At 48.8% G+C, this 20,644-nt stretch overlaps 1 protein-coding gene across 8 annotated transcripts in view; it reads right to left on the bottom strand.

Annotated features, from left to right (window-relative positions):
• The window catches only part of LOC118505862, a 71,495-nt gene that overhangs the window by 19,815 nt on the left and 31,036 nt on the right, over positions 1-20,644 (bottom strand). For 6 of the 8 annotated variants that reach the window (XM_036042260.1, XM_036042249.1, XM_036042270.1 and 3 more), the window contains exons 3-12: positions 20,082-20,564; positions 6,782-6,895; positions 6,459-6,713; positions 5,188-6,389; positions 5,009-5,100; positions 4,670-4,927; positions 4,028-4,573; positions 3,072-3,378; positions 2,319-2,786; positions 212-422 (exon numbers count right to left, since the gene is read on the bottom strand). In XM_036042260.1, coding sequence (XP_035898153.1) covers positions 212-422; positions 2,319-2,786; positions 3,072-3,378; positions 4,028-4,573; positions 4,670-4,927; positions 5,009-5,100; positions 5,188-6,389; positions 6,459-6,713; positions 6,782-6,895; positions 20,082-20,276 — 3,648 coding nt within the window. In that variant the 5' untranslated portion in view covers positions 20,277-20,564. The remainder of the gene's footprint in view (positions 1-211; positions 423-2,318; positions 2,787-3,071; positions 3,379-4,027; positions 4,574-4,669; positions 4,928-5,008; positions 5,101-5,187; positions 6,390-6,458; positions 6,714-6,781; positions 6,896-20,081; positions 20,565-20,644) is intronic. The other 2 variants (XM_036042306.1, XM_036042316.1) reach the window with 2 other exon arrangements.

Here is a 20,644-nt window from a genome sequence, read left to right as displayed (position 1 = left end):
GGCATAAGGAAATGGGCGTTAAAAGATCCTTGGACTTTCACACTTTTACTCGGGTAGCGCGCGTTTGCAATTTATTCTTGGGCGCACCCGACGTTCCATTAGCCGGATTGCAAAACTGTAAATGCTGCTTTTTCCCCGTCATCGAGGGGACGAGCAATAGTATGGTAAAACGCGGTTCGGTTACGGATATGGATTGGAAGAATTCGCTTACCTGGTTCGAATTTTTGCCCTCGCGCACCAGCGTCAGCTTCAGATGGTGTCCACGCAGCTCCGCATGTACGGTGCGCCAGCTGCGGTCCGCCGACCGCTTGCCATCGATGAGCGTCACCTTCACGTGCAGTTCGCCTTCCCGCACCAACGGTTCCGAGTTGTCGGCCGCCCCGTCCCGGAAGTGTGCCAGAGCTTTCGTCTTCGTGCCATGGCTGCGGCGGAGAGCGATGTTTTTGGGGGAGGAAACCAACAGGCAAACGGAAAGTGCATTAGAAATCATTTACGACTAGGTAAGGACGACAACAGGCACGTTGTCCATGCATCGACATCTAGAGAGCATTATCAAACAGCGATAACAGCAATAGGCACACGCACACACTCTCACACCAAGAAGGGAGAAGGATGTGGGGATGAACGATGAATAATACACATGTATGAGAGAGAAAGAGAGAGAGAGAGCGAGAGAGCACGAGAGAGAGAGAGAGAGATGGAACATCAAAATGGAGCAGTAGAATAAACCATATTGGAGCAGAATTAAATTCTACAACTTGAAACTTCAAGGATGGGGAATGGAATTGGCATGAAATACACTCAAATCAACGCCATTTAAACACACACACACACGTACACACATTTATATGAAACACCAGGCGAGGAGATGAGATGTGGATGAGTATGAGAAGCAGGTTCTGGCTGCTGAAGAGTTTTATTCCGAGTTATGTTTGAAGCTGTACGATGTATACAGATACACACATACAGAGTTAGATGGAGAGAAGAAGTAAAAGAAACCTTTCTCACAAATTAATTGAACCCCCCCCCCCCTTTAAGAGTAAAAGCTTTGGAATAATCAATAGACGAACTCCCTGTTTTTTTTTTCAGGCGCAATCCACAGTCAACTCATGCATGTATGAACGTGTGTGTGTTTGTGTGTGTGTGTGAGTGTCCTGATTTGGCATTCGCAACCCTAATGAGATGATCTGACATACAGACAAAACAAAAAAAGGCGAACAAATATACAAACGAGAAAGAAGATGTTAGGTCTGACATATTGAGGGCTTCCTGAGGTGATTTGGGCTGGACGATTATATACGATCATATTGACATATTGAGGGCTTCCTGAGGTGATTTGGGCTGGACGATTATATACGATCTGTACTGATTTCCTACCGGTGGTACGATTCCCCTTTTCGGTTGCACGATACCACTCCGAGATGTCGTTGCGGAGCTATTGCGAAAACCGGTGGACCAAAATTGGCACTTAAAGGCAGACGCGGCGCGGCAATTGCATTTACAGCCCGTGCAGCGAGATGTCGCATAAAATCTTCAATCAGCAAAGCTCGTAAAACCTCGTTCCAGGTAAGGCAAGGTGTGGAGCGGGTTGGCAAACAGTGGACACACAGTGTTCTGTTAATACTAGACTGCCAATTAAAATACTAAACGTTTTAATCCAAAACCCGGAATGAGGTAGTTCGTTTTACGACCGCAAGCGCAGAATGTTGGTTGTTGAACATCACGGTAGGCTGGGACAGCAGCACAGCAGGCCGCGTGTGACCAATTTGAGGATGACTTGATACAACTCGTAAACACATTTCTGCGGGCTGTGGATGCTTGCGTGGGTGCTTGAGACTTGGGAGTGCAGCGAAAGCGAGGCAAACCTCGCACAAATGAGCCGAGGATGATGTGATTCTAATGGCACTGGATGGATGAGAAGAGCCGGATGGCTGCTGTGACAGCTCGAGATTGAAGGAAAAGACAAGCCTGCGGGGAGTAGAGGGGGCGGGGGGGGGGGGGGTATGTGGATAGAAAAGGGCGGAAGGTCACATATTCCAGTCCTTTCTGGGAGGTGTGTAATGAAGGCAAAGAAACAAAGAGCAAACACAAGCAAGCGATCGCCGTTGAATCTGGCCTAGTACGATCCGTATCAGTATAAACAGCAGGTGTAAACGGTGTAGATGTGTGGAAATGTATAACGGCAAACAGATACATCCCAATCAACAACATATAGAACAAATAAAAACAGCCAACAGCAACAAAACACACAATACAGCTCATGTACAGGTGGACTGCGTCGGAAGGATTGATGAGGGGTTTTAAAAGGATGCGCGAACCTCTGGGCGAAGAAGTAGTTGCGCGTGACGACACCGCCCGCCGTCGTTGTGGTGATGACGTGCAGGTTGCCAAGGCTGCCCGCCGCCGTCCCCAACAGTCGGCCACCACCGGCCGCCCCGAGCGGCGTGGTCGTGACCCGGGCAGCGGAACGGCCCTTCGCGACAGCTGGCGGAGCAGGTCGGGCGCGGGACGTCGCACCGACCTGGTCCTCGTCGTCGTCGGCGTCATCATCATCGTCGTTATCGTCGTCTGCGTCGTCGTACATGTCGTGTCGGTGGTCTTGCGGTGGGCGAGGGATAGGACGGGACCGGGCACGCTTTTTCGCGCCCGTTTCGGCGGATGGTCCGGATGGTTCGATTTCAAGAATTGTTGGAAGTGTGGACATATTGGATAGGTTCGGTTCGAACAGACGTCGCAGCGGTTTAATGTCGGTCGTAAGACGAGGCCTTCGCCAAGGACGATAGGCACTGGACATACATCAACGAAAACACACACAGTTATCAATGTTCATGTGTTCATGGAGTGAGAGAGAGAGATAAAAAGAGAGAAAGAGAGAGAGAGAGAGAGGAAGAAAAAGTACCAAGGAGAGAGCGTTTGAGTGAGATGGAAGACTTCCGGTAGGGCACAGAAGGGATAGCGACCGAGAACGAGCGACCGGGGGGAACCTGTGAACTTCTGCAGAGAACCGTTTTTGCTTCCTGTTGAACCAGGAACATCCGCATCGAGCTGCTGCAGGAAGTAGAGCGACTTACCTTTTCAGCTGCTGCGGTTGCATCTTGCCCGACGGTCCGGATGAATCTTCGGCCGCACTGTGCGGTACCGTCGTCGGCAGACTCGGTGACTCGATGGCCGGTGGTTCCGTTGCGTCCGTGTCCGGTGTATCGGCCGGTGGCAGCGACATCGGGCTACTGTCCGGATCGCTTTCCAGCATCTGGAACAGGTTGTCGTGTGCGGTCGCCCGAAGGTACGAGATCCGGCGCATCTTACGCTCATCGTCCTCTGGCAGTAGCGGATGGTGCGGTTGCTTCTGGCGCATCACTACCGGCGGTGCGGAACCATCTGTTGGGCGGAAGACAAGCGGCAGCAACAGATCGATCAGCTAAGGTGCGTCAGGTCAGGTGCAATATCTTGTTATTGTTATGTAGGTAAGATGCGGTTGGTTAGATTTGCAGATCGGTTGTGTGGTAAGAGTAACGCCATCTCGCTGAGAACGTTCATGCAACGACGTTAGAGTTAGGTGGAGATAAGAACGGTGGTATTAAATGCGTTCAAGTCGAGTGTAAGTCAACCGGTAGTCAGGTTGCAAGAAGTTGGGGATCAGTTGCCACTGATACGCAATGGCGCACACCGGGCGGGTAAAGAGGTTAGAGAAGCATGCCAACCAATTGAAGTTACGGAGGGTCAGAAGGTGCGAACCATGTGCGGCACACATCCCGACTTCACACTGAATGTGTCCAGGCCCTTTATAAATCAACTGCATCCAGTTAGTGTAGGTAGACATGCAACGCGAATCACCTTCCGCATCAAGCTGCGAAGAGCTGGGCGCGGTCGAGTTTTTGTTACACGTTAGAGCTTGCGATAGGAGGTGTATGGATTAGTGTGTATTACAAAAACGAAGGTATCGAAAAGAAAAACCCGTAGGGCAACGACACACGACTCGTGGTAGGAGATGAAGCGAATGGTTAAGTCGAGGTAAGAGTGCGCCAACCTGTGCAAAGGTTGAGCGTCGTCGGACGGATCGGACCGGTCCCCGGGCGAAAGGGTGATGGTGTAGCTGTCGTTGGTGTCGTTGGTGTCGATGGTGGTGTCGGTGGTGTGGCAGCCCTTGCCATTGGATGGTCCAGCGCTACGAGATTCGTGAGCGGTACCGACGAGGTACTGGTGACGGTCGATGCCACCGTAAGCGGTGAGAGTGGTGCGAGCGATGGTGAGGTAAGTGGTGGACGCTGAAACATCTCCACATCACCATCCACACCACCATCGCCGTCTCCGGCGAGGAAGTGACGCAGCACAACAATCGTCTGGTTGCGGTGGTGCATCTTCATCCGCATCTGCTCCGTATCGGCCGCCGACAGTGGATGCTGCTGTCGGTGAGCGGCGGCGTACGTGCGAGCCGGTGGTATCGGACGTACCATACCGGTTGGCTCACCGTCCGACATACCGAGCGACGCAACCGACGTAGCAGACGAACTTTCCCCAAGCGTTGACGATGCTGCTGCTGCTGCTGGTGATGGAGTGCCTTGCAACCAGAATGCTGAACCAGAAATTGAACCAATCATTGGAACATCCACTACCCCGTTCCGTTCCCTCAGAAACCCGACCGCAGCATGGTTGCGCAGCGTAACTTTACCTGTCGAGTTGCGGACAGCATTGCGGTACGAATCGTCCCGGATCGGCTTCTGGCGCAGCATCGGTACCGGTGGTGACTGGTGCTGCTGGTTTTCCTTATCCTTGTCGTTCAGCTCGTACGGTTCGTTCGTAAGCATTAGCGTGCTGGCGAGCGAATGGCGCGAATCGCGCGTAGTGTTCGACTCGACCGAGAGTGACCGCAGACGTACCGGGGTGCGCCGTGACTCCGAATCGGAGCTAACCGATCGGGGCTTGTCTTCTGCAAAAAAAAAAAAAAAACGCCAAAGCGGGAGTTATTAGACGGTGCTGGGCTTGGAATTGTTAGTCGCGCGAAGCTTACCGATCGATTTGCGCCAGCCAGTACTTTCGGCCTTCAGTTCAAATTCTTTCCTACGCACGGCCACATTCGGTACGACCTGTTTCGTGTTAATCCTGTCGAGTAGAAAGCTTCTATAAGTGACATTGGACTTTAAAGAAATTGGTTTTTTGTGTGTGTGTCGTCATTCCCGAATTACTTACCGGCTCAGTTCACTCTTGTACAGATCCATCCGATCGATCCCTTCCGGTGACAGAGGTCGTCCCGACTCGAACAGCTTCGCCTTCTCCGAGACGGCGTGCATGCTGTGCGGTGACAGCGGCACCGTAGCACCCCCGGTCGGTGACGATGGACCGTCAGTCGTCGTGATGGCGACCGGAGCAATCGCCAACGATGCTGGTGCCGATTTCGGTGGCATCTGCAGCGAACCACCGATGCCGCTCGTGAAGAAATGCTCCCGTATCGCGGACAGCTGTGACGCGTGCTCCCGCAGCATGATGCTCGAGCTCGGTTTGCTGACCGTGCCGGTACTGGATGGTGGGGACGAGGTCACGATGTTGGCCGGTGGAGATGCTAAACCCCCGGTGGAAGCTTTGTTCCCTTCGGGCATCGCATATCCAACCATCGCCGCCGATCCACCGGCAGCGGGAGCGTTCGGTGGCCACACCGACTTCTGCAGACGGTTCGGACGCGCGTAGAACTCGCGTTGCTGAACGTCATGTCCCACCGGTAGCCCATTGTTGGTGGGCTGGGCCGGTCCCATCGGTCCGCCGGCCAACGCACCCTGAGCCGCACCCGGTGGACGGCGCAGAAACTCTTCCTTCTGCTCGAGACTCTTGCGCAGCCGGGACATGATGACACTGTCACCTTCGCCAAGCGGCACATAACCAACGTCCCCAGCGACCGGGAAGGGTTCACCGCCCTCCTTACTGTGGGGGAGCGTTTTCTGCAGCGCTTGCTGCTGCTTCTGCGCCTGCTGCTGCTCTTGATGGTGGAGATTCATGAAATGGTTCTGTTCGTACGGCATCGGCACCGGTTTCGGTGCGATCATCGGTACGAGCGGCTTCTGCAGATGCATACGGTGCGGAACCACCGGCACACCGGTAGCGGAACCAGCCGGATGGTTCAGTATCTTTGGCAGGTCGTGCAACGTTACCGCACCCTTCGGGCCCGGTTGCGGCGGCACCACATTGTCCGCCACGATCTCCTGCAGCGTACTGTACAGCGATTCCTGCTTCTCCTGTACGCCTTCCACCGTTAGCGAGTGGCGCGGTGGTGGTGGCGGCGGGGCGGCTTTCGATTTTGGGTACGCGCCAGCCGCCATCAGCGCCGGTTTCGGTGCGTACGGTTGCTGCGGTTGCGGACGCTGGTTTGTTTCCGGGTTGTGGGCAGTTTCGCGGAAAAACTACGGTGAGAATAGAGTGCGGATTAGTGTCCGTGACCGTGCCGAGATCGCAACCTTCCCGCCACTTACCGTTTGCAGTATGTCGTAGTTCTTCGGGACCACCTGAAGGGTAAGCGTTTTCGGTGTTTGCTGAATCGTGGCCACCACCTGCGAGTACGGTATGGAGGTAACCGGGACGCCATTCACCGCCAGCAACCGGTCACCTTCCTGCAGGCCGGCCAGATGGGCCGGCGAGTTCGGGTGCACCTTCTTCACGAACACCGTGTCCATCGGCTGGACAAAGTTCAGCACGCCCGCAATCGTTAACGGGTTGACCGTAGTGTCCTGGTGGATAGAAGAGGCATCGATTTACTACCACTGTACACTTGGTGGAAAGATGAGGCAAAGCTTACCGTGATAGACTCCGGAGGATAGACGATGAAATGGCGCAGAGTGAATCCGAAATCACCATTATAACGGTGCAGGATCACAATCCTCGGACCGTTTACCAGACCGCCGACGATGACCTGTGTTGCGCGTGCAGAAGAAAGTGAAGTCATTAGGATGTTCATGGTGTGGATGGAAGTTGGCAGAATGTTAGAGCTGTTAGCATAAATAAAACATCAACGTCACTTGGGTATCGGATGCATTTTGTTAGTAGCGGACATATGCAAAACTCATTTTGTTGGGCTTTGTTTGAGTAGTCTTGGTAGTGGAAAGGTTAACACGAGGTGTTGGGAGACATCCAGTGCAGTCAGAAATCGAGGGACTCTTCAACTTGGACCCAAGAGGCAGAACATCTATCCAATTTTTTAAGGTCCGCAGCATAACCGGGGATTGTTCTAGATAATCCCCAACCGAATTAGTTTCAGTATGGGAAGCAAACTGTCAGACTCAGAAGTGGTGTACCGTACGGTACGGAAGGTTTGAAAAGAATCGGATTATTGTAATTTAACGCATGGAGTTGCATTCGTTTTACGACACCGTAGAATTGAGAGCATCAGAGCTCGCAATCAAGTACCCCATCGACAGAGATCTTTAATGATATTGAAAAAATGGTACTTGGAAACAAACGCTTGTTTGAAAATCTTAAACTGTTACCATCAAACTTAAGGGACGCTTTCCACGCTTGTTCAATAAACAAATATTTCGAGCACAAACTCTTCAAAGTTCAGTCAATCAAGGGTTTTGCTTTAATGCATATTGGTTGTGTGAGGGAAATTCGTGACCTTCGGTAACACATGTGTTACCCGGACGCGTCAGAAAAGGAGTTCTTTCATTCGATGCACGTGGTCGGTAATAAAATGTCAAGTACGGGTACGGGCTCGATCGAGCGCATGCAAAAGCGAAGCGAGAACACAAAAGTACAAACACTTGCGGAAGGAACGGGGAAAAACAGGGAATGGAAGAAAATCTGATGACAACGCCTATTTTTGTGCCTAGAAAACGAAAGACAAGTGCTGACAATACGTGTAAACTGTGAGTATCAACAGGAACACAATCGGTCTTTGTTAGTGTTAAAAGCAACATAAGCAACAATAAGGTTAGTATGGTTTTACGATCAAAGCAGCGGACGTTGAGGACTTCTGCTTTTCGGATAAGATTTTTAAAATCGCTTCTAACACACTGAGGAGATCCAACGGGATGTTTAACGATATCGGGGGAGATTCTCTACCCTACACTTGAAAACTCATTAGAGGTTAAACGAAGGAAGTTGAATGGCCTGGCTTGGACTTCTCGCTACTAAAATCGCTGGAGATGGAGTCGGAGTACGGAGCCGGACTTCAAAAGCATTGACGCGGACCAAAATTTTAAGGGGAAGTATTTATCATAATAGCTCAGGTCCTCGTTTAACTACGGATAGGTCAGGTCTTAGCCACCAGTTGATGAGGTTTTATCAGCGATATCTCTTCTACGAAGTCCTTGCATCAACTCAGAGTTTACTCTGAATCCACGCCGGAGTAATAACCGAAGATACTCCAGATACCAAATCCCGGTATTTGGCGAGTTAGCTCCAAATTGATCATCACTACTAATAATGACGAGAAGTCACCTGATCGACTGCAAGTCTTTAATAGGCTTCAAGTACGACAACTTAGCAATACGGCCAGGCCGTTCTTTATGAATAAAAAAAAAAAAGTACGACAACTCACTGCATGTCTTAAAGCGAGCCTTGTAACTGTGGAGAAAAGGCTGTCGTCTTCTTGAGGCTCCAAAACTATTCCTTGTTCTTCAAATCTTTTTTCAAAGTTCGACCCAGAGCAGATCAACAAGCAATTGCAAATTGCACCACCAACTACCAGCAACTTAAACGCCAAGACACACCTGTGCTGGAGGCTGCGACAATTCAGATTGCGAGCCGTAATACGATAATGGCTGCCATAAACGGTAGCTGCACCCGTACGGCTAGCGACTCGCCATTTTATTGTGAGTATCCAATAAGCGATCCACACACCCCGAGCATGTTGATTGTATCGATCTGAACGGTCAGCTTGCTTACGGTTCACCCCGGTATGTTGTTTACAATTATTGTTTTACAACACCGCACCGGTCAGTGGCTTTTGTGTGTGTGTGTGTGAATTGCATAATAAACCTTTTGCCGTGTGCAAAGGGCGAACGAAATCCGACACCAGGACACAGCGGACAGGGGAAAAAAATGACGCTCCATGCATTGCACGTTCCAGGATAATTGAGGTCGAGATTAACGACCTGTTCGACGAATCGAAAAAGCAATTTTAAGTGCGCGATTGAATCGGCGAATCGTTGCGCTGAGAATCCTCGCGCAGAACGGAAACGCAATTAAAGTAAAGAGGATTGCATCCAAAACACCAACAACAACAAAACAATCTTCCTGAACTGTCACTACACGTTGCCGAATTTCAAATTAACCGCCTTTTGACCAAAGATGGCCGAACGGAAAAAGACTGAAAAAGTGCCATAAGCGACGAACACGATTCACCCTGAAAAGTGGTGAATTTAATAGCAATCGCTTTATTTTGGGCTTTCAGTTGCCGATTTAAAACATTTGGAAGAAATTAAAAAAAAAAACGCGACACTTCTTGATTGACAGCAACCTAACAATCGACACCATTTGAGGGGCGTTGCATTCACTGCACCATTTGCAACCGATCCGAGAGGGATGCAGTTCGAAGCTAAATTTAGACGCATGTTCGGTTTGTTCGGCTACGTACCATCACTCTCCCCCCCCCCTCAATAACTGATGCAAGTATCCCTTCCACCCCCCCCCCCCCCCCTCACGGATGCAGTTGTGAAGGGCGCGGGAGGGAAAAAAGAAATCGGACAAGAATAAAATAATATAAAATGCTCATCTCATCTTTCCGATTCGTAGGAAAATGTCTGGAAGACGCAAAAACGGATTTCTACACACACACACACACGGCGGCACCTACTACCTACGGCATCATCATCAGCATGCGATGTGTGGGGAAAAGATTTTACGACTTGTTTAAACTCGTGCAAATCGTGCAATCTACGCGTTTGAGCATTTTATTGCCTTCGCAGCGGTAGCAGCCACCAGTGTTGTGCGATTGGCGATCAATCGAAGGACACAACATCAAAGATCACCACCATCCAACCGGAACAGGGCAAAACAAAAGAAAGGGCCACCGCGTGTGTGTGTCTGTGTGTGTTTAATCGTAAATTTTTGCTGTAAAAAGCAAAGAGAGCTCACCTCCTCCAAACCGTCGCCATGAGTATGGCACTTTTTATGGTGCGATTGTTTCACACCGGTCAAGGATCAGTGGCGTGACGGGAATATGCGCCGCAATCAGGGAATACGGGGTACTTTGGGCCCGATGCAAAATGTATGTAGTCATTATATAAGAGCATGGTTTCTACCGGATAATTACCAGCATTTTTTTGTTGTTGCTGTTGTTGAACCTCTTCTCGTACAAAATGAAATTCTCCAGTGATTTACTAGACGTACGAGCCCCCTACATTCAAGCCATTCACGCATCCTTGCGGCGGACCCACGCTTAGTCCTACGTGCGCGCAAATCCATACCTTCGCACTGCTTCCAAATCCCGCCCGAACAAAAAATTGGGTCACGCGATGGGACCCACAACAACAACAACAGCAAAGAGCGCCACCAATTCGTAGCCATTATTGCCCACACGGCGCGACGCGCCATCAGCAGGACCTTGGAAGTCCTGCCACCGGAACGTCACCGATACGTGCCTATACTTGGGTAGGTGAAGTGAAATTTAGTCTACTGCCAAAAGCTTTTTTTTTTTTCTTTACCTCTGTACCCAAATAAACTGCCACCACAGACAGAGAGAAAAGAATTAACAAAAAAATAGCCAAGCAAGTTTGGACGACGCGACGCGACCAAAAACCCACGACAACTGCTCACGACAGCGGCTAAACAGCAGCACAAAACAACACGAGAAAATGGGCAGGATTCTGTCCGGTGTCGGTTTCACCTCCGGTTTCACTGCTCAGACCAGGCCGGGAGTAATTTATTGTCAACCCGGGTTTGCTTGGTTGCCCTCCCGTCCGTGCTCGGACGCTGTTGTGGACGGATTATGCTCGTTTCACAGGTCCTGCTACCCCATTCGCTGCCAGTGGATGAAATAGTAGTGCGGGGTCGCATTTAGAGCTAATAAAATGTGAGCTAATAATGCTGAAGATGGAACATCGAACGGGGGCTTGCGCTTCTAGTCTGGTCGTAATCACACACACACGCGCATAACACCAAAGCTTATCGTGGTTACACCCTTGCCGTGGGCACGGATACAACCGGGCTTTGGGGTGAGGCTAAGTTTGACTTGTGGCTGGAACTGGTTCCAAGCCGTTCCGGGCGCGAGGCTGGTATTACAATGCATGGAACGTTGGATCGGAATTTTTTTCGGGGGTAGCGACGAGAGCCCATCACACGCACGCACTTTTATCACACTCGCGCACCACACCTTGCTTAGGCGACTGTGCTGGCGGATGCCACAATCAGAAGCTTAATTATTGGGGGTTTTGTTGTTGTGTTCTGAGGTTGCGTGAGGGAGAGACAGAAGCGACGGAATCGGAAGAACTCCAAGATGTCCACAAGGTAGGACAGGTTAGGGGCATCTTGTTCGATTATGAAATTATGAAATCAAAACCCCGAACAGTGGGGTGGGGGAGATAATCGAGACTCAGCGACTGTCCTTATCAGAAGCGATCCTAATATCTTGCGGTTCAAGTTATGCAGAGTCCTCGTCAAGCGAAACAAACATACAGGCGTACGGCACACACACAGGAACACTTTGCTGGGAGGAAGGGACAAACATCCACAAACGGAAGCTGCATGCACAAAACAAAAACAATTTTGACTCTGCAAACCAATCTGTCAAACTTGCCAAACTTGCCCAAAAAAACAACAAACTCAAAACCAAAAACAAAAACGATACCAAATCGCTTACAAAGCTTCATTAAATTTTTTTTTTAATTTTAATTTTTTTTTTCCAACAACCGTACGGTTGATTGACACTGATGACTGATTGATTGCAGATTTTGACCGAAAACAGGGACACAGATTTGTCTTTTCCTCGCTACGAGTGGGCAACGGACAACACCCTCCTCGGTACCTCTTCGTGCTGATCGCCCAGCACAAAACGGTCGGTCGGGTCAACAATGGACACGGCCACGAACGCGAACTGCACGACGAAGTCGTCGCGCGTCAGAAGCAACCGATGGAACGCCGGGTTCTCGATGCGAAACGCGTCGTAACGCTCCAGATAGTCGTAGGAAGGGTTCCAAACGGCCACCGTAACGTCGGCCGACTCGTCGTCCGAGGACGAAATCAGTTCCCGGCCGGGCGGTAGCGGCAATGGACCGCGCCGCGGCAGTACCGGCGTGGCCAGCGGTGTCATCGGCAAAATCGTTTCGTACAGTGGGCTATCGTCCCCGATCGGTGCCGGCCGGGGTTCACGCTTGCAGCAACAGCAGGACAGTACCTTACCCATCGCTTAACACGCAACACTACACGACTTGTCCACGAACCAAACAAAACCAAAAAAAACAGCCACCAAAGAACGCTAGAACACACGGGAAAGTGCACAACTCACAGGGAAGCACCGGCTCACAGGATCCAGGAACAGGAGGCCTTCAACAACTCTTTCACTCCAAACACTGAATGGCAGAACAGAAGTGTGCGGACTCGCAGAGGGGGTTCAGCTCACTACTTGCCCGGGATGAAGAACTTTCCTCCAGCTGTGTCGACTATCGACTGAACGGATCGCGCTACTCAATCGGTTCAAGAACTTCATTCAAACCCTGCGACGTACCGCCCATCGGCCCATCTGGTTGCGCCTTCTCCAGATCGCCGCGCCTTCCCCATCCTGGGCCTGTACGAGCGGACGCGCGCGCGCGCTCTGAAGCTGGTGTATTTCCACATCTATCTATCTCTCTCTCTCTCTCTTCCCGTGTGTGTGTCTGTAGATGGATCTATGCGCATGTTTCTACCGCTCACATTACTATCGTGATTTCCTGTGTATCGAGCAGCGCGAACTATTTCCCGGGACTTCACGATAGTGCGAGTGATGGGACTTTTTTTGTTGATGTTACTACAATTCGCTGCTTCAGCTTGCTCAAATCCTCGGCAACATCCTACATCCGAGAGCAAAATAGGAGAAGTGCAAAAAATAAAGGGTCGTGGCTGGTCTTCCCGAAGCAGCAGCGGAGGCAAACACGCGCGCAGCATCAATCGGCATGTGCGTGTACGTGTAATATGAGCATCGGGTTGGGCAGGAAAAGAGTTACCAGCGAACTATTCGAGGACACTCTTTGTTTGAGGTGTGTCATACGAGTACGGGAAGTTTGATAAGCGAATGGTTATCAAAAGTCTGCAACCAGAGCAGATTGAATCGTTTGTGGCTAATTAATGAACACAATACAGGATGGACAAAGTCGAATCACAACTCAATCTCATTTTATTTCTAAGCACAGATACGAGTAAGCAAATCTTTGCTCTCAAACCCCCAAAGTAAACATTTGCTCTTGTTGAATATGGCACAGGATTTTAAGCATGTCTTATTAAAATATCGAAAGCAACTTAGCTCATATGCTGGACCCGCGTTTGGTGTCTTTAATTATCTTGTAATACAACAATCTCAATAACTAATTTAAATTAGATTTTTTTTTCAACGCTATATGAGAACCTGTACTTCGAAGGTTTTCTTCTTTTTTTTCTTCCTTGGCACTACAACCCCGAAAGGTCTCGGGGCCTACCGTTTTTAGCTTTCTGTGGCTTGACTTTACCCGCAGCAAAGCAGTCAGCCCTGTGTACAGGAAGAAAGCAGTCTCGATGGGATTTGTACCTCGGTCCTGCCGTGTGTCAGCCACCGTGTCTCGGATACTGGACCGCCCCTCCAAGGTGTTAAGAACAATTATTATGATTTTGATAGCTCATTTTTTCTTTTTGTTTCCTAGCCTAACGACCTCTTAGGGCATGGCTTAGTTCGATAGACAGTTCTTAACTACAGAGAAACGTCCCAGATGAGATTTTAACCTTGGTCCGGTGCCGTGTGAAGACCGGCGCCGCTGTCGCCTCGGCCAACGGACCGCACTCTTCACTGAGTGCTTAAAATCCCTTAAATCGGTTAGAATAGTAGCGCATATTAATATTGCTCTCATTAGATGAGGACCTCTAGACGACGTTAGAATATCTGGTCTGTTCCCTCGTAGAGAGAGATTTCTTCTCAGAAGTTCTAGCCAAGCCAGCCGCAAATTCTACAAATCTACAAAAACCAATACTCTAAAGCATAGCGTCATATTTTAACTCAACAACCTGAAATTCTTTAAATGATCATAGCCAGAACTTTCGAACCTTTTTAATTATTATTTAATATCCGTACACCGAGTCATATTTAAATCAATAAACGATTTTGACAATTAATTAGGTAATTAAAATTAAATCATTATTTAAACTTCTTTCCTTCTGTTGTTAAGGTTCTCTATAAAACTTTACAATAATTACTGAGCATCCAATATCAGTAGCAAGTAGCGAATCGACTCGTATCTCTTGCTTCAACTTACAAAACAAAATCTTGAACAAAAACAAACGCTCAAGCTGTTTGAAGTAGCTCGCAGCAACACTGCACCCCAACACGATTGCCGCTAATTTCCGTCACACATGTTTTGGGTTCAGCCGGGCGGTACGGACCTCTTGCGAACCCGTGCACACGGTTCGCTGCTGCTCGGTGCAGTTCGCGGTATTGTGGCGTACACGCGGCCAAATTTGTTTTCATAACTCATTAGCGGACAGCGGAGCGCAATCTGCAGCCAATGTGCGCGCGCTGCCGCAACTGCATTTGTCGTAGCAGTCGTGTACAGCAAAAAAAAGGGAACTAAAAAGCCGCGCGACGTGATAATAGTAATTAAAAAAAAAGGTTCGAAAACAATTACAACCCGCTCGATGTGACTGATGTGCGTTCTAGTGTTTGATGTATCGACGAACGATTCGCGTGCTTCGCCACAGGGAAGACACATTCGCCCCGTGCGGAAGATGTCTAGCCCTGACCACCGTCAATGTGCTCACAAGATCGCTCTGATCTTTGCGGATGAGGATGATATTGTTATCTTAGCTAAGGTTCTTAGCAGTCTGCCCGCCCGGACTGTTTCAAAGAACTGAGCAGAATCAACGCTTCCGGGCGAAATCAAAGAGTTCGGTAGAATGTTTTGGAATTTTTTCGTTTGATACCAACCACCCAAGATGGCTATTTGGTCTTAAACATTGTCTTGAAGAACTTCAGAGAAGCCTAAACAAGAATATGACAGGCCCAAAAAAACTATAACTCTGTATGCTCTCCCACACTGATAGGTCGTGCCTATCAATGGGACTTGCAGCATCATCTGTATGGAACACTCTCCATCAACAAACAGCACCAATCTTGGTCGAATCTAGCCGCCTAACATCGATCTTCTCATTTGCTAACCTACAGCTATGCTCTTGCCCGATCTATGTTTGCACCAAAGCGTACACCTATCTTTGGATGCAACGAGAGATGCGAGATGTGCGCACATGTGCTTCGCAAAATGGGAAGACACATTCGCCCCGTGCGGAAGATGTCTAGCCCTGACCACCGACAATGTGCTCACAAGACCGCTCTGATCTTGCGGATGAGGATGATATTGTTATCTTAGCTAAGGTTCTTAGCAGTCTGCCCGCCCGGACTGTTTCAAAGAACTGAGCAGAATCAACGCTTCCGGGCGAAATCAAAGTGTTCGGTAGAATGTTTTGGAAAGTTTTCGTTTGATACCAACCACCCAAGATGGCTTTTTGGTCTTAAAAATTGTCTTGAAGAACTTTAGAGAATGCTCTCCCACACTGATAGAACTTGCACCAAGTAGTAAACGATAACATAACTCTAGGTATTCGGAGGTGCAACATCATCTGTATGGAACATTATCCATCAACAAACAGCACCAATCTTGGTCGAACCTAACCGCTTGGCGGGAGTTATGAAACATAAAGGAGAAAACATCGATCTTCTCATTTGCTAACCTACAGCTATGCTCTTGCCCGATCTATGTTTGCCCCAAAGCGTACACCTATCTTTGGATGCAGCGAGAGATGCGGGTTGTGCGCACATGTGCTTCGCAAAATGGGAAGACACATTCGCCCCGTGCGGAAGATGTCTAGCCCTGACCACCGGCAATGTTGGTGTTAGCATAAGAGCGCTCTGATCTTTGCGGATGGGGATGCTTTTGTTATCCTAGGTTATGTTCAGACAGGCGCGAGTTCTTTTCCTGTGTAGTCTGCCCGCCCGGACTATATCAAAGAACTGAGTGGAAACAAATTTCCCGGTAGCTGTCCGGTGGCACAGAGGCGAATTTATTTCGAAGCGTTATTCCAAACATACGGTAGACGTTCAGAAACATTGGATAAGAGACACGAGAAGATTTGTGTAAATCTTTCTCGCTAGTATGATTTTTCGAAAAGAATATTCAAGAAATACAGCTCTCACACTTAATGATTTCACTAAATGAGCATCCACGCACCACGATTTAAAATGTTTCAGCGCATGTATAGGAGGCGACGGAAAAACGCTGTAACTCTGTAACGCACCTTTGCTAGTAAGGCGGACGAAGCGTCTCTTCAATCCCACACTGCATTACACATCCGCTACAAGGCGGCCGAATTATGCTTCCAAACACTTATTTTTAGTAGCTGCACAAGGCCCAGCGCCCGGTCCTGGTAAGATGCAATCGACAACGATGTTCTGAGTGTGTATTGAAATAAAACCCGAGCAAGCGATAGGCATTCCGAAAGAATGTGCAACGATTTACATTCTTTCCCTGTGCCACGATGTATCATCGATCGATATTTAGCACGCACACACACAGCACATAGCTCCAAGCGATAGTATAATAAAAGATAACGAAACTGCCGGGAAGTGCGATGCGAAGGAGAAGGAGGAGGGGAAGAAACGAGAGACTGGTGGAATGTATGAAGTCATCATGCGCTTCATGTTCATTATCAGCAGCTTCTGTTTTTTTTTCTGATGGGTTTTGAGGCCGCATGATTGCCTGCCTTATATTGCGCTTATTAGCAACCGTCTACCTGTTTGCGGTGATAGCGTTATTGGTAACGTCGTGAGCTTATCAACAGGGAGGTAAGTGCTGTGAGATCGAATCTCACCTAGAGAGAGAGGACCTTTCTTTCCCAAGCCATCATGGGAGTTGTTATTTGTGAAAATCAATTCTTAATGACGGCTAATAACAATATCTGGACCAAGGGCACTTTACTTGGACCTGGACCGAGTCCTAAAATCTGTGTTGCTATACTGCTGCTCGGTTTTGGGATGGTGTAGAACACAACACACTCACGCAAAAATGCACGACGCTCTTGGTTGTGGTGTTTTTGTGTGTGGAGTACTGCTTCTCGCCTAAACTACACTTACTCCTCAGCTCAGTAAAGGGCGTTGAAGAGGATCCCGCCATTTCGGCGCCAACAAGATGTTTTTTGGGTGTTCAGGCAAGTAGTGGTGTTTGCTTAACCCAATTCTATTTCTCTTTCTCCAATAGTAGGAGTATATTGTGGTTCACTGCGTAGGGGCGTTGCTGCACCGTGATCCGTGCTGGCAAAACACGCAATAGCCGCAGTAGAATGACACCGTCAAGCGGTGTTTTGTACTACCATCGTACCGACTGCCATCAGTCCGTCCATCCATCCCACTGTAGGCTGTTGGATGGAAAGTCGAGCAATAATTTCACCTTACCCAGCACCGAGAGCTCTAGAGTGCTAAGATTACAATTTTGATTTTCTAATTTTGTACTTCAACACCATCTGTGCTTAGGCGTAGCAAGTAAGACGCCCGGAGTCGAATGGTGCTTTTTTTGTGAGTGCTATTTACTGGCCCCTTGCGATTCGCTAGTTGCGTCGCAAACAATTCTGGTGCATCTCGAAATTGGCCGACCGGTGATGGGGCGATCCGATTTTCCGATTTTCTACCGGACCTACTATCATCTGCTGGTAGTACAATTCTGGTTATGAACCGCCCGACGATAATGCCTGCTGCTTACAAGCCAACCGTCACAAAACACCATAAATTGTCACCCGTTGATGATGCTCATTGTGGTGCTATTAGCGCTTGCACAACCGAGCTGCCGGATGAGATCGACCGGTCTGCTGCTGCTCGGACATGGTGCCGATATTTGCTAGCCCCTGGTGGAACGGTTGCCTGCACAATTCATTGCCAAAATTGCAACCAGCTGCTTCGTCACGATGTTTATTTAACCGAAACCATCAATATTAGCTGGTGTCGAGAAAGTTTTGCTGTCCGAAAATTGTATTCTACCGGAACGAATTCATTTGCTCCCTACCACTAGTCGCTTGGAGAATGAGCGTGCAAAATTTTTACTGCAGCGTGATGTTACGCCATGCATTTTTCACAGCTGAGGAGGATAATATCTTTCAATGGTTTTAATTCGTTTCTGTTTCTCATTACACCCGTCCCATTGTAGCAGTGTTTTAAAGCAGCCTTTCAGTATACTAATACTTTCACCAAGTGAAGCGTACGCGAATTTGCGAATTATAGATTTCACATGCTATAAAAGGAGCATCTGCAACATTTTATAGGGCTTCACAAACCCCACTGAACGATGAACCAATCAGTATTTTTGCGAAGATATACGCGTAAAACTGAACAATAAACTGATGGATCGATCGTATTGGCGAGCTTGAAGATAGATGTCACCTGCTGAGGCTATAGCTACTGAAGTCCTGATATACTATAGCAATACGCTGTAATCTAAGCTTACAGTTTCTTGTGGTTTCTTCCTTGTTTTTAGTAAATTTTGTTTGGCTATTTCCAATTTTTTAAGAAGACTGTCAATCATTGACCAGCAATTATCGAAGAATCACTAAAATATGCGCCTAGCTCAAAACTTTGGACGTGTTGTAAGTTTGAACCTCATGTTGAGATGTAGTTCGGCAATCAGAACTTATACCATTTCCGCAGGCCAAACAATATTAGCTGGCGGACCAAACTTTTACAGACCTTAATAAGCGTAAATGTAACCGAAAAGAGCATACTTATAGGCGCATAAAATATGTTGTCTGCATTAACTACAACCAGCATTCGGAACTCCGATAGTCTAACCCAATAATCACAACCGAACATACACTCTATCGCCATATGGTCTTGTGCCGTACAAGGAAGCACAATCAAAGTAACCGGTAGCCAACGCCGAAGCATAAACGCATCCGGAAGCTACAAACACACGCACGTACGCGCATCACCTCCTCGTCGGTGGCACACTTCCGCTTCCGCTCTCGCTACAAAAACCGAGGGGGGGGGGGGGGGTCCTAATGATGTAATAGTGATGTTACGTGAGCGAATGTTCTGCTCCAAGGCTTTGCAGCGTTAATCGAGACAGTCTCCGTGCTTTATTTTGTGATCAATCTAATTAGATTAAGATCGTAGCTGGACTGAGGCTCTTTGAATGGACGAAAGAAATAATTGTAATCGAATGAAAAACGATTTGGACATCCCATCGGCACCGAGACTTGAACCATGAAGATCACCGGTTTGAACTTCAAAGAAGTTGGCCTTCACCCAGAGAAGTACGTGGTTCTTCAAAATCGCGACCTACGCTACGGTAGTCATTTTAACATCAGCGTCATTGAAGACAAGCCTTTGGGTCTCCAGCAAACCAAACAACGGCCCTAGGGACTTCCACTTCCGGGGTGTTTATTCGCTGGGTGGCAATTAATTAAACCATTGCGTTGAGGTTTTCTGACGCGATAAACTGTGGCCAAATGCCATCCTACATGCCTACCAGTAATCTTGGCTGTGTTCTGGCCGAGGGTTCTACTTCATCCAGGAAGCGGTAAATGTGTCTGAGGCCCCTCAAGATATTCTGTGCGACATCAGTTACCTCCGTATCGTTTAAGCTGACAGAATACTTTGTGCTATCACAGTACAAACATTACTGTACGCTTGATAAGACTCCGGCTATACAGCCACTGATAAAAGCATATCAAGGCATATCAAGTTAGAAATGAGAGGCGTAAGACCGTTTGAGGTTATGATATCAAAACAGAAGAAGAGCTCTCGAGCTCGCTGATAGTCAAACGGGAAATACCGATTAGGTGTTCTGGCGATCTTTTGCGCAACACTTGAGTGTGACAGAAGGTTCCGAGTTTTAGTATGACTTCAATTACCCAAGTGACATTTTGTTAAAACTGTTACTAGCAATATCTTCCAACACACTTACCGAATTAGACGCCGGCTTGGATATGGTGGAATGGGACGGTGGAGCTGCACCCGGATGTACCGGCCGTCCATGAGATACCAGATGTCCTCCAGCGGCCGGAACCTGGACCGTCCCTGTTGGGTGGCCACGGTTCGGTGGCCCACCACCACCACCACCACCACTCGCCACCGACCCTGGTGCCCCACTATCCGCCATCCTGCTGACGAGCGATTGTCACGTACGGCGTTACGTTACTGGTGCGCCATCTTTCGGTGCCAGTTGGTGTCTTATCACGCACCGCAAAACAAAACCATCCAACAACTGCGCGCCACGACTACGTTACACGTTGCAGGATCGACAACGACTGACGGTGGTACCGGGCGCCCGGCTGCTGCACGAATCGCAGGCAGATGCAAATGGCGGATGGATGTGACTTTCGCTCCTTTCGCACACGTCACACAGGCGGCCTCGCCTGAACGGAAACGGCTACTGCTACGGGCTGTCCTAAAATGGAAGGAAAAAATGGCAAACGTACGATATGAGTGTCGCGTGTCACGTGTGTGTGTGTGTGTGCATGACGGTTA

Source organism: Anopheles stephensi, chromosome X (assembly GCF_013141755.1).
Source record: "Anopheles stephensi strain Indian chromosome X, UCI_ANSTEP_V1.0, whole genome shotgun sequence".
Classification (NCBI taxonomy): Eukaryota; Metazoa; Arthropoda; class Insecta; order Diptera; family Culicidae; genus Anopheles; species Anopheles stephensi.
This window is presented reverse-complemented; position numbering and strand designations above follow the sequence as displayed.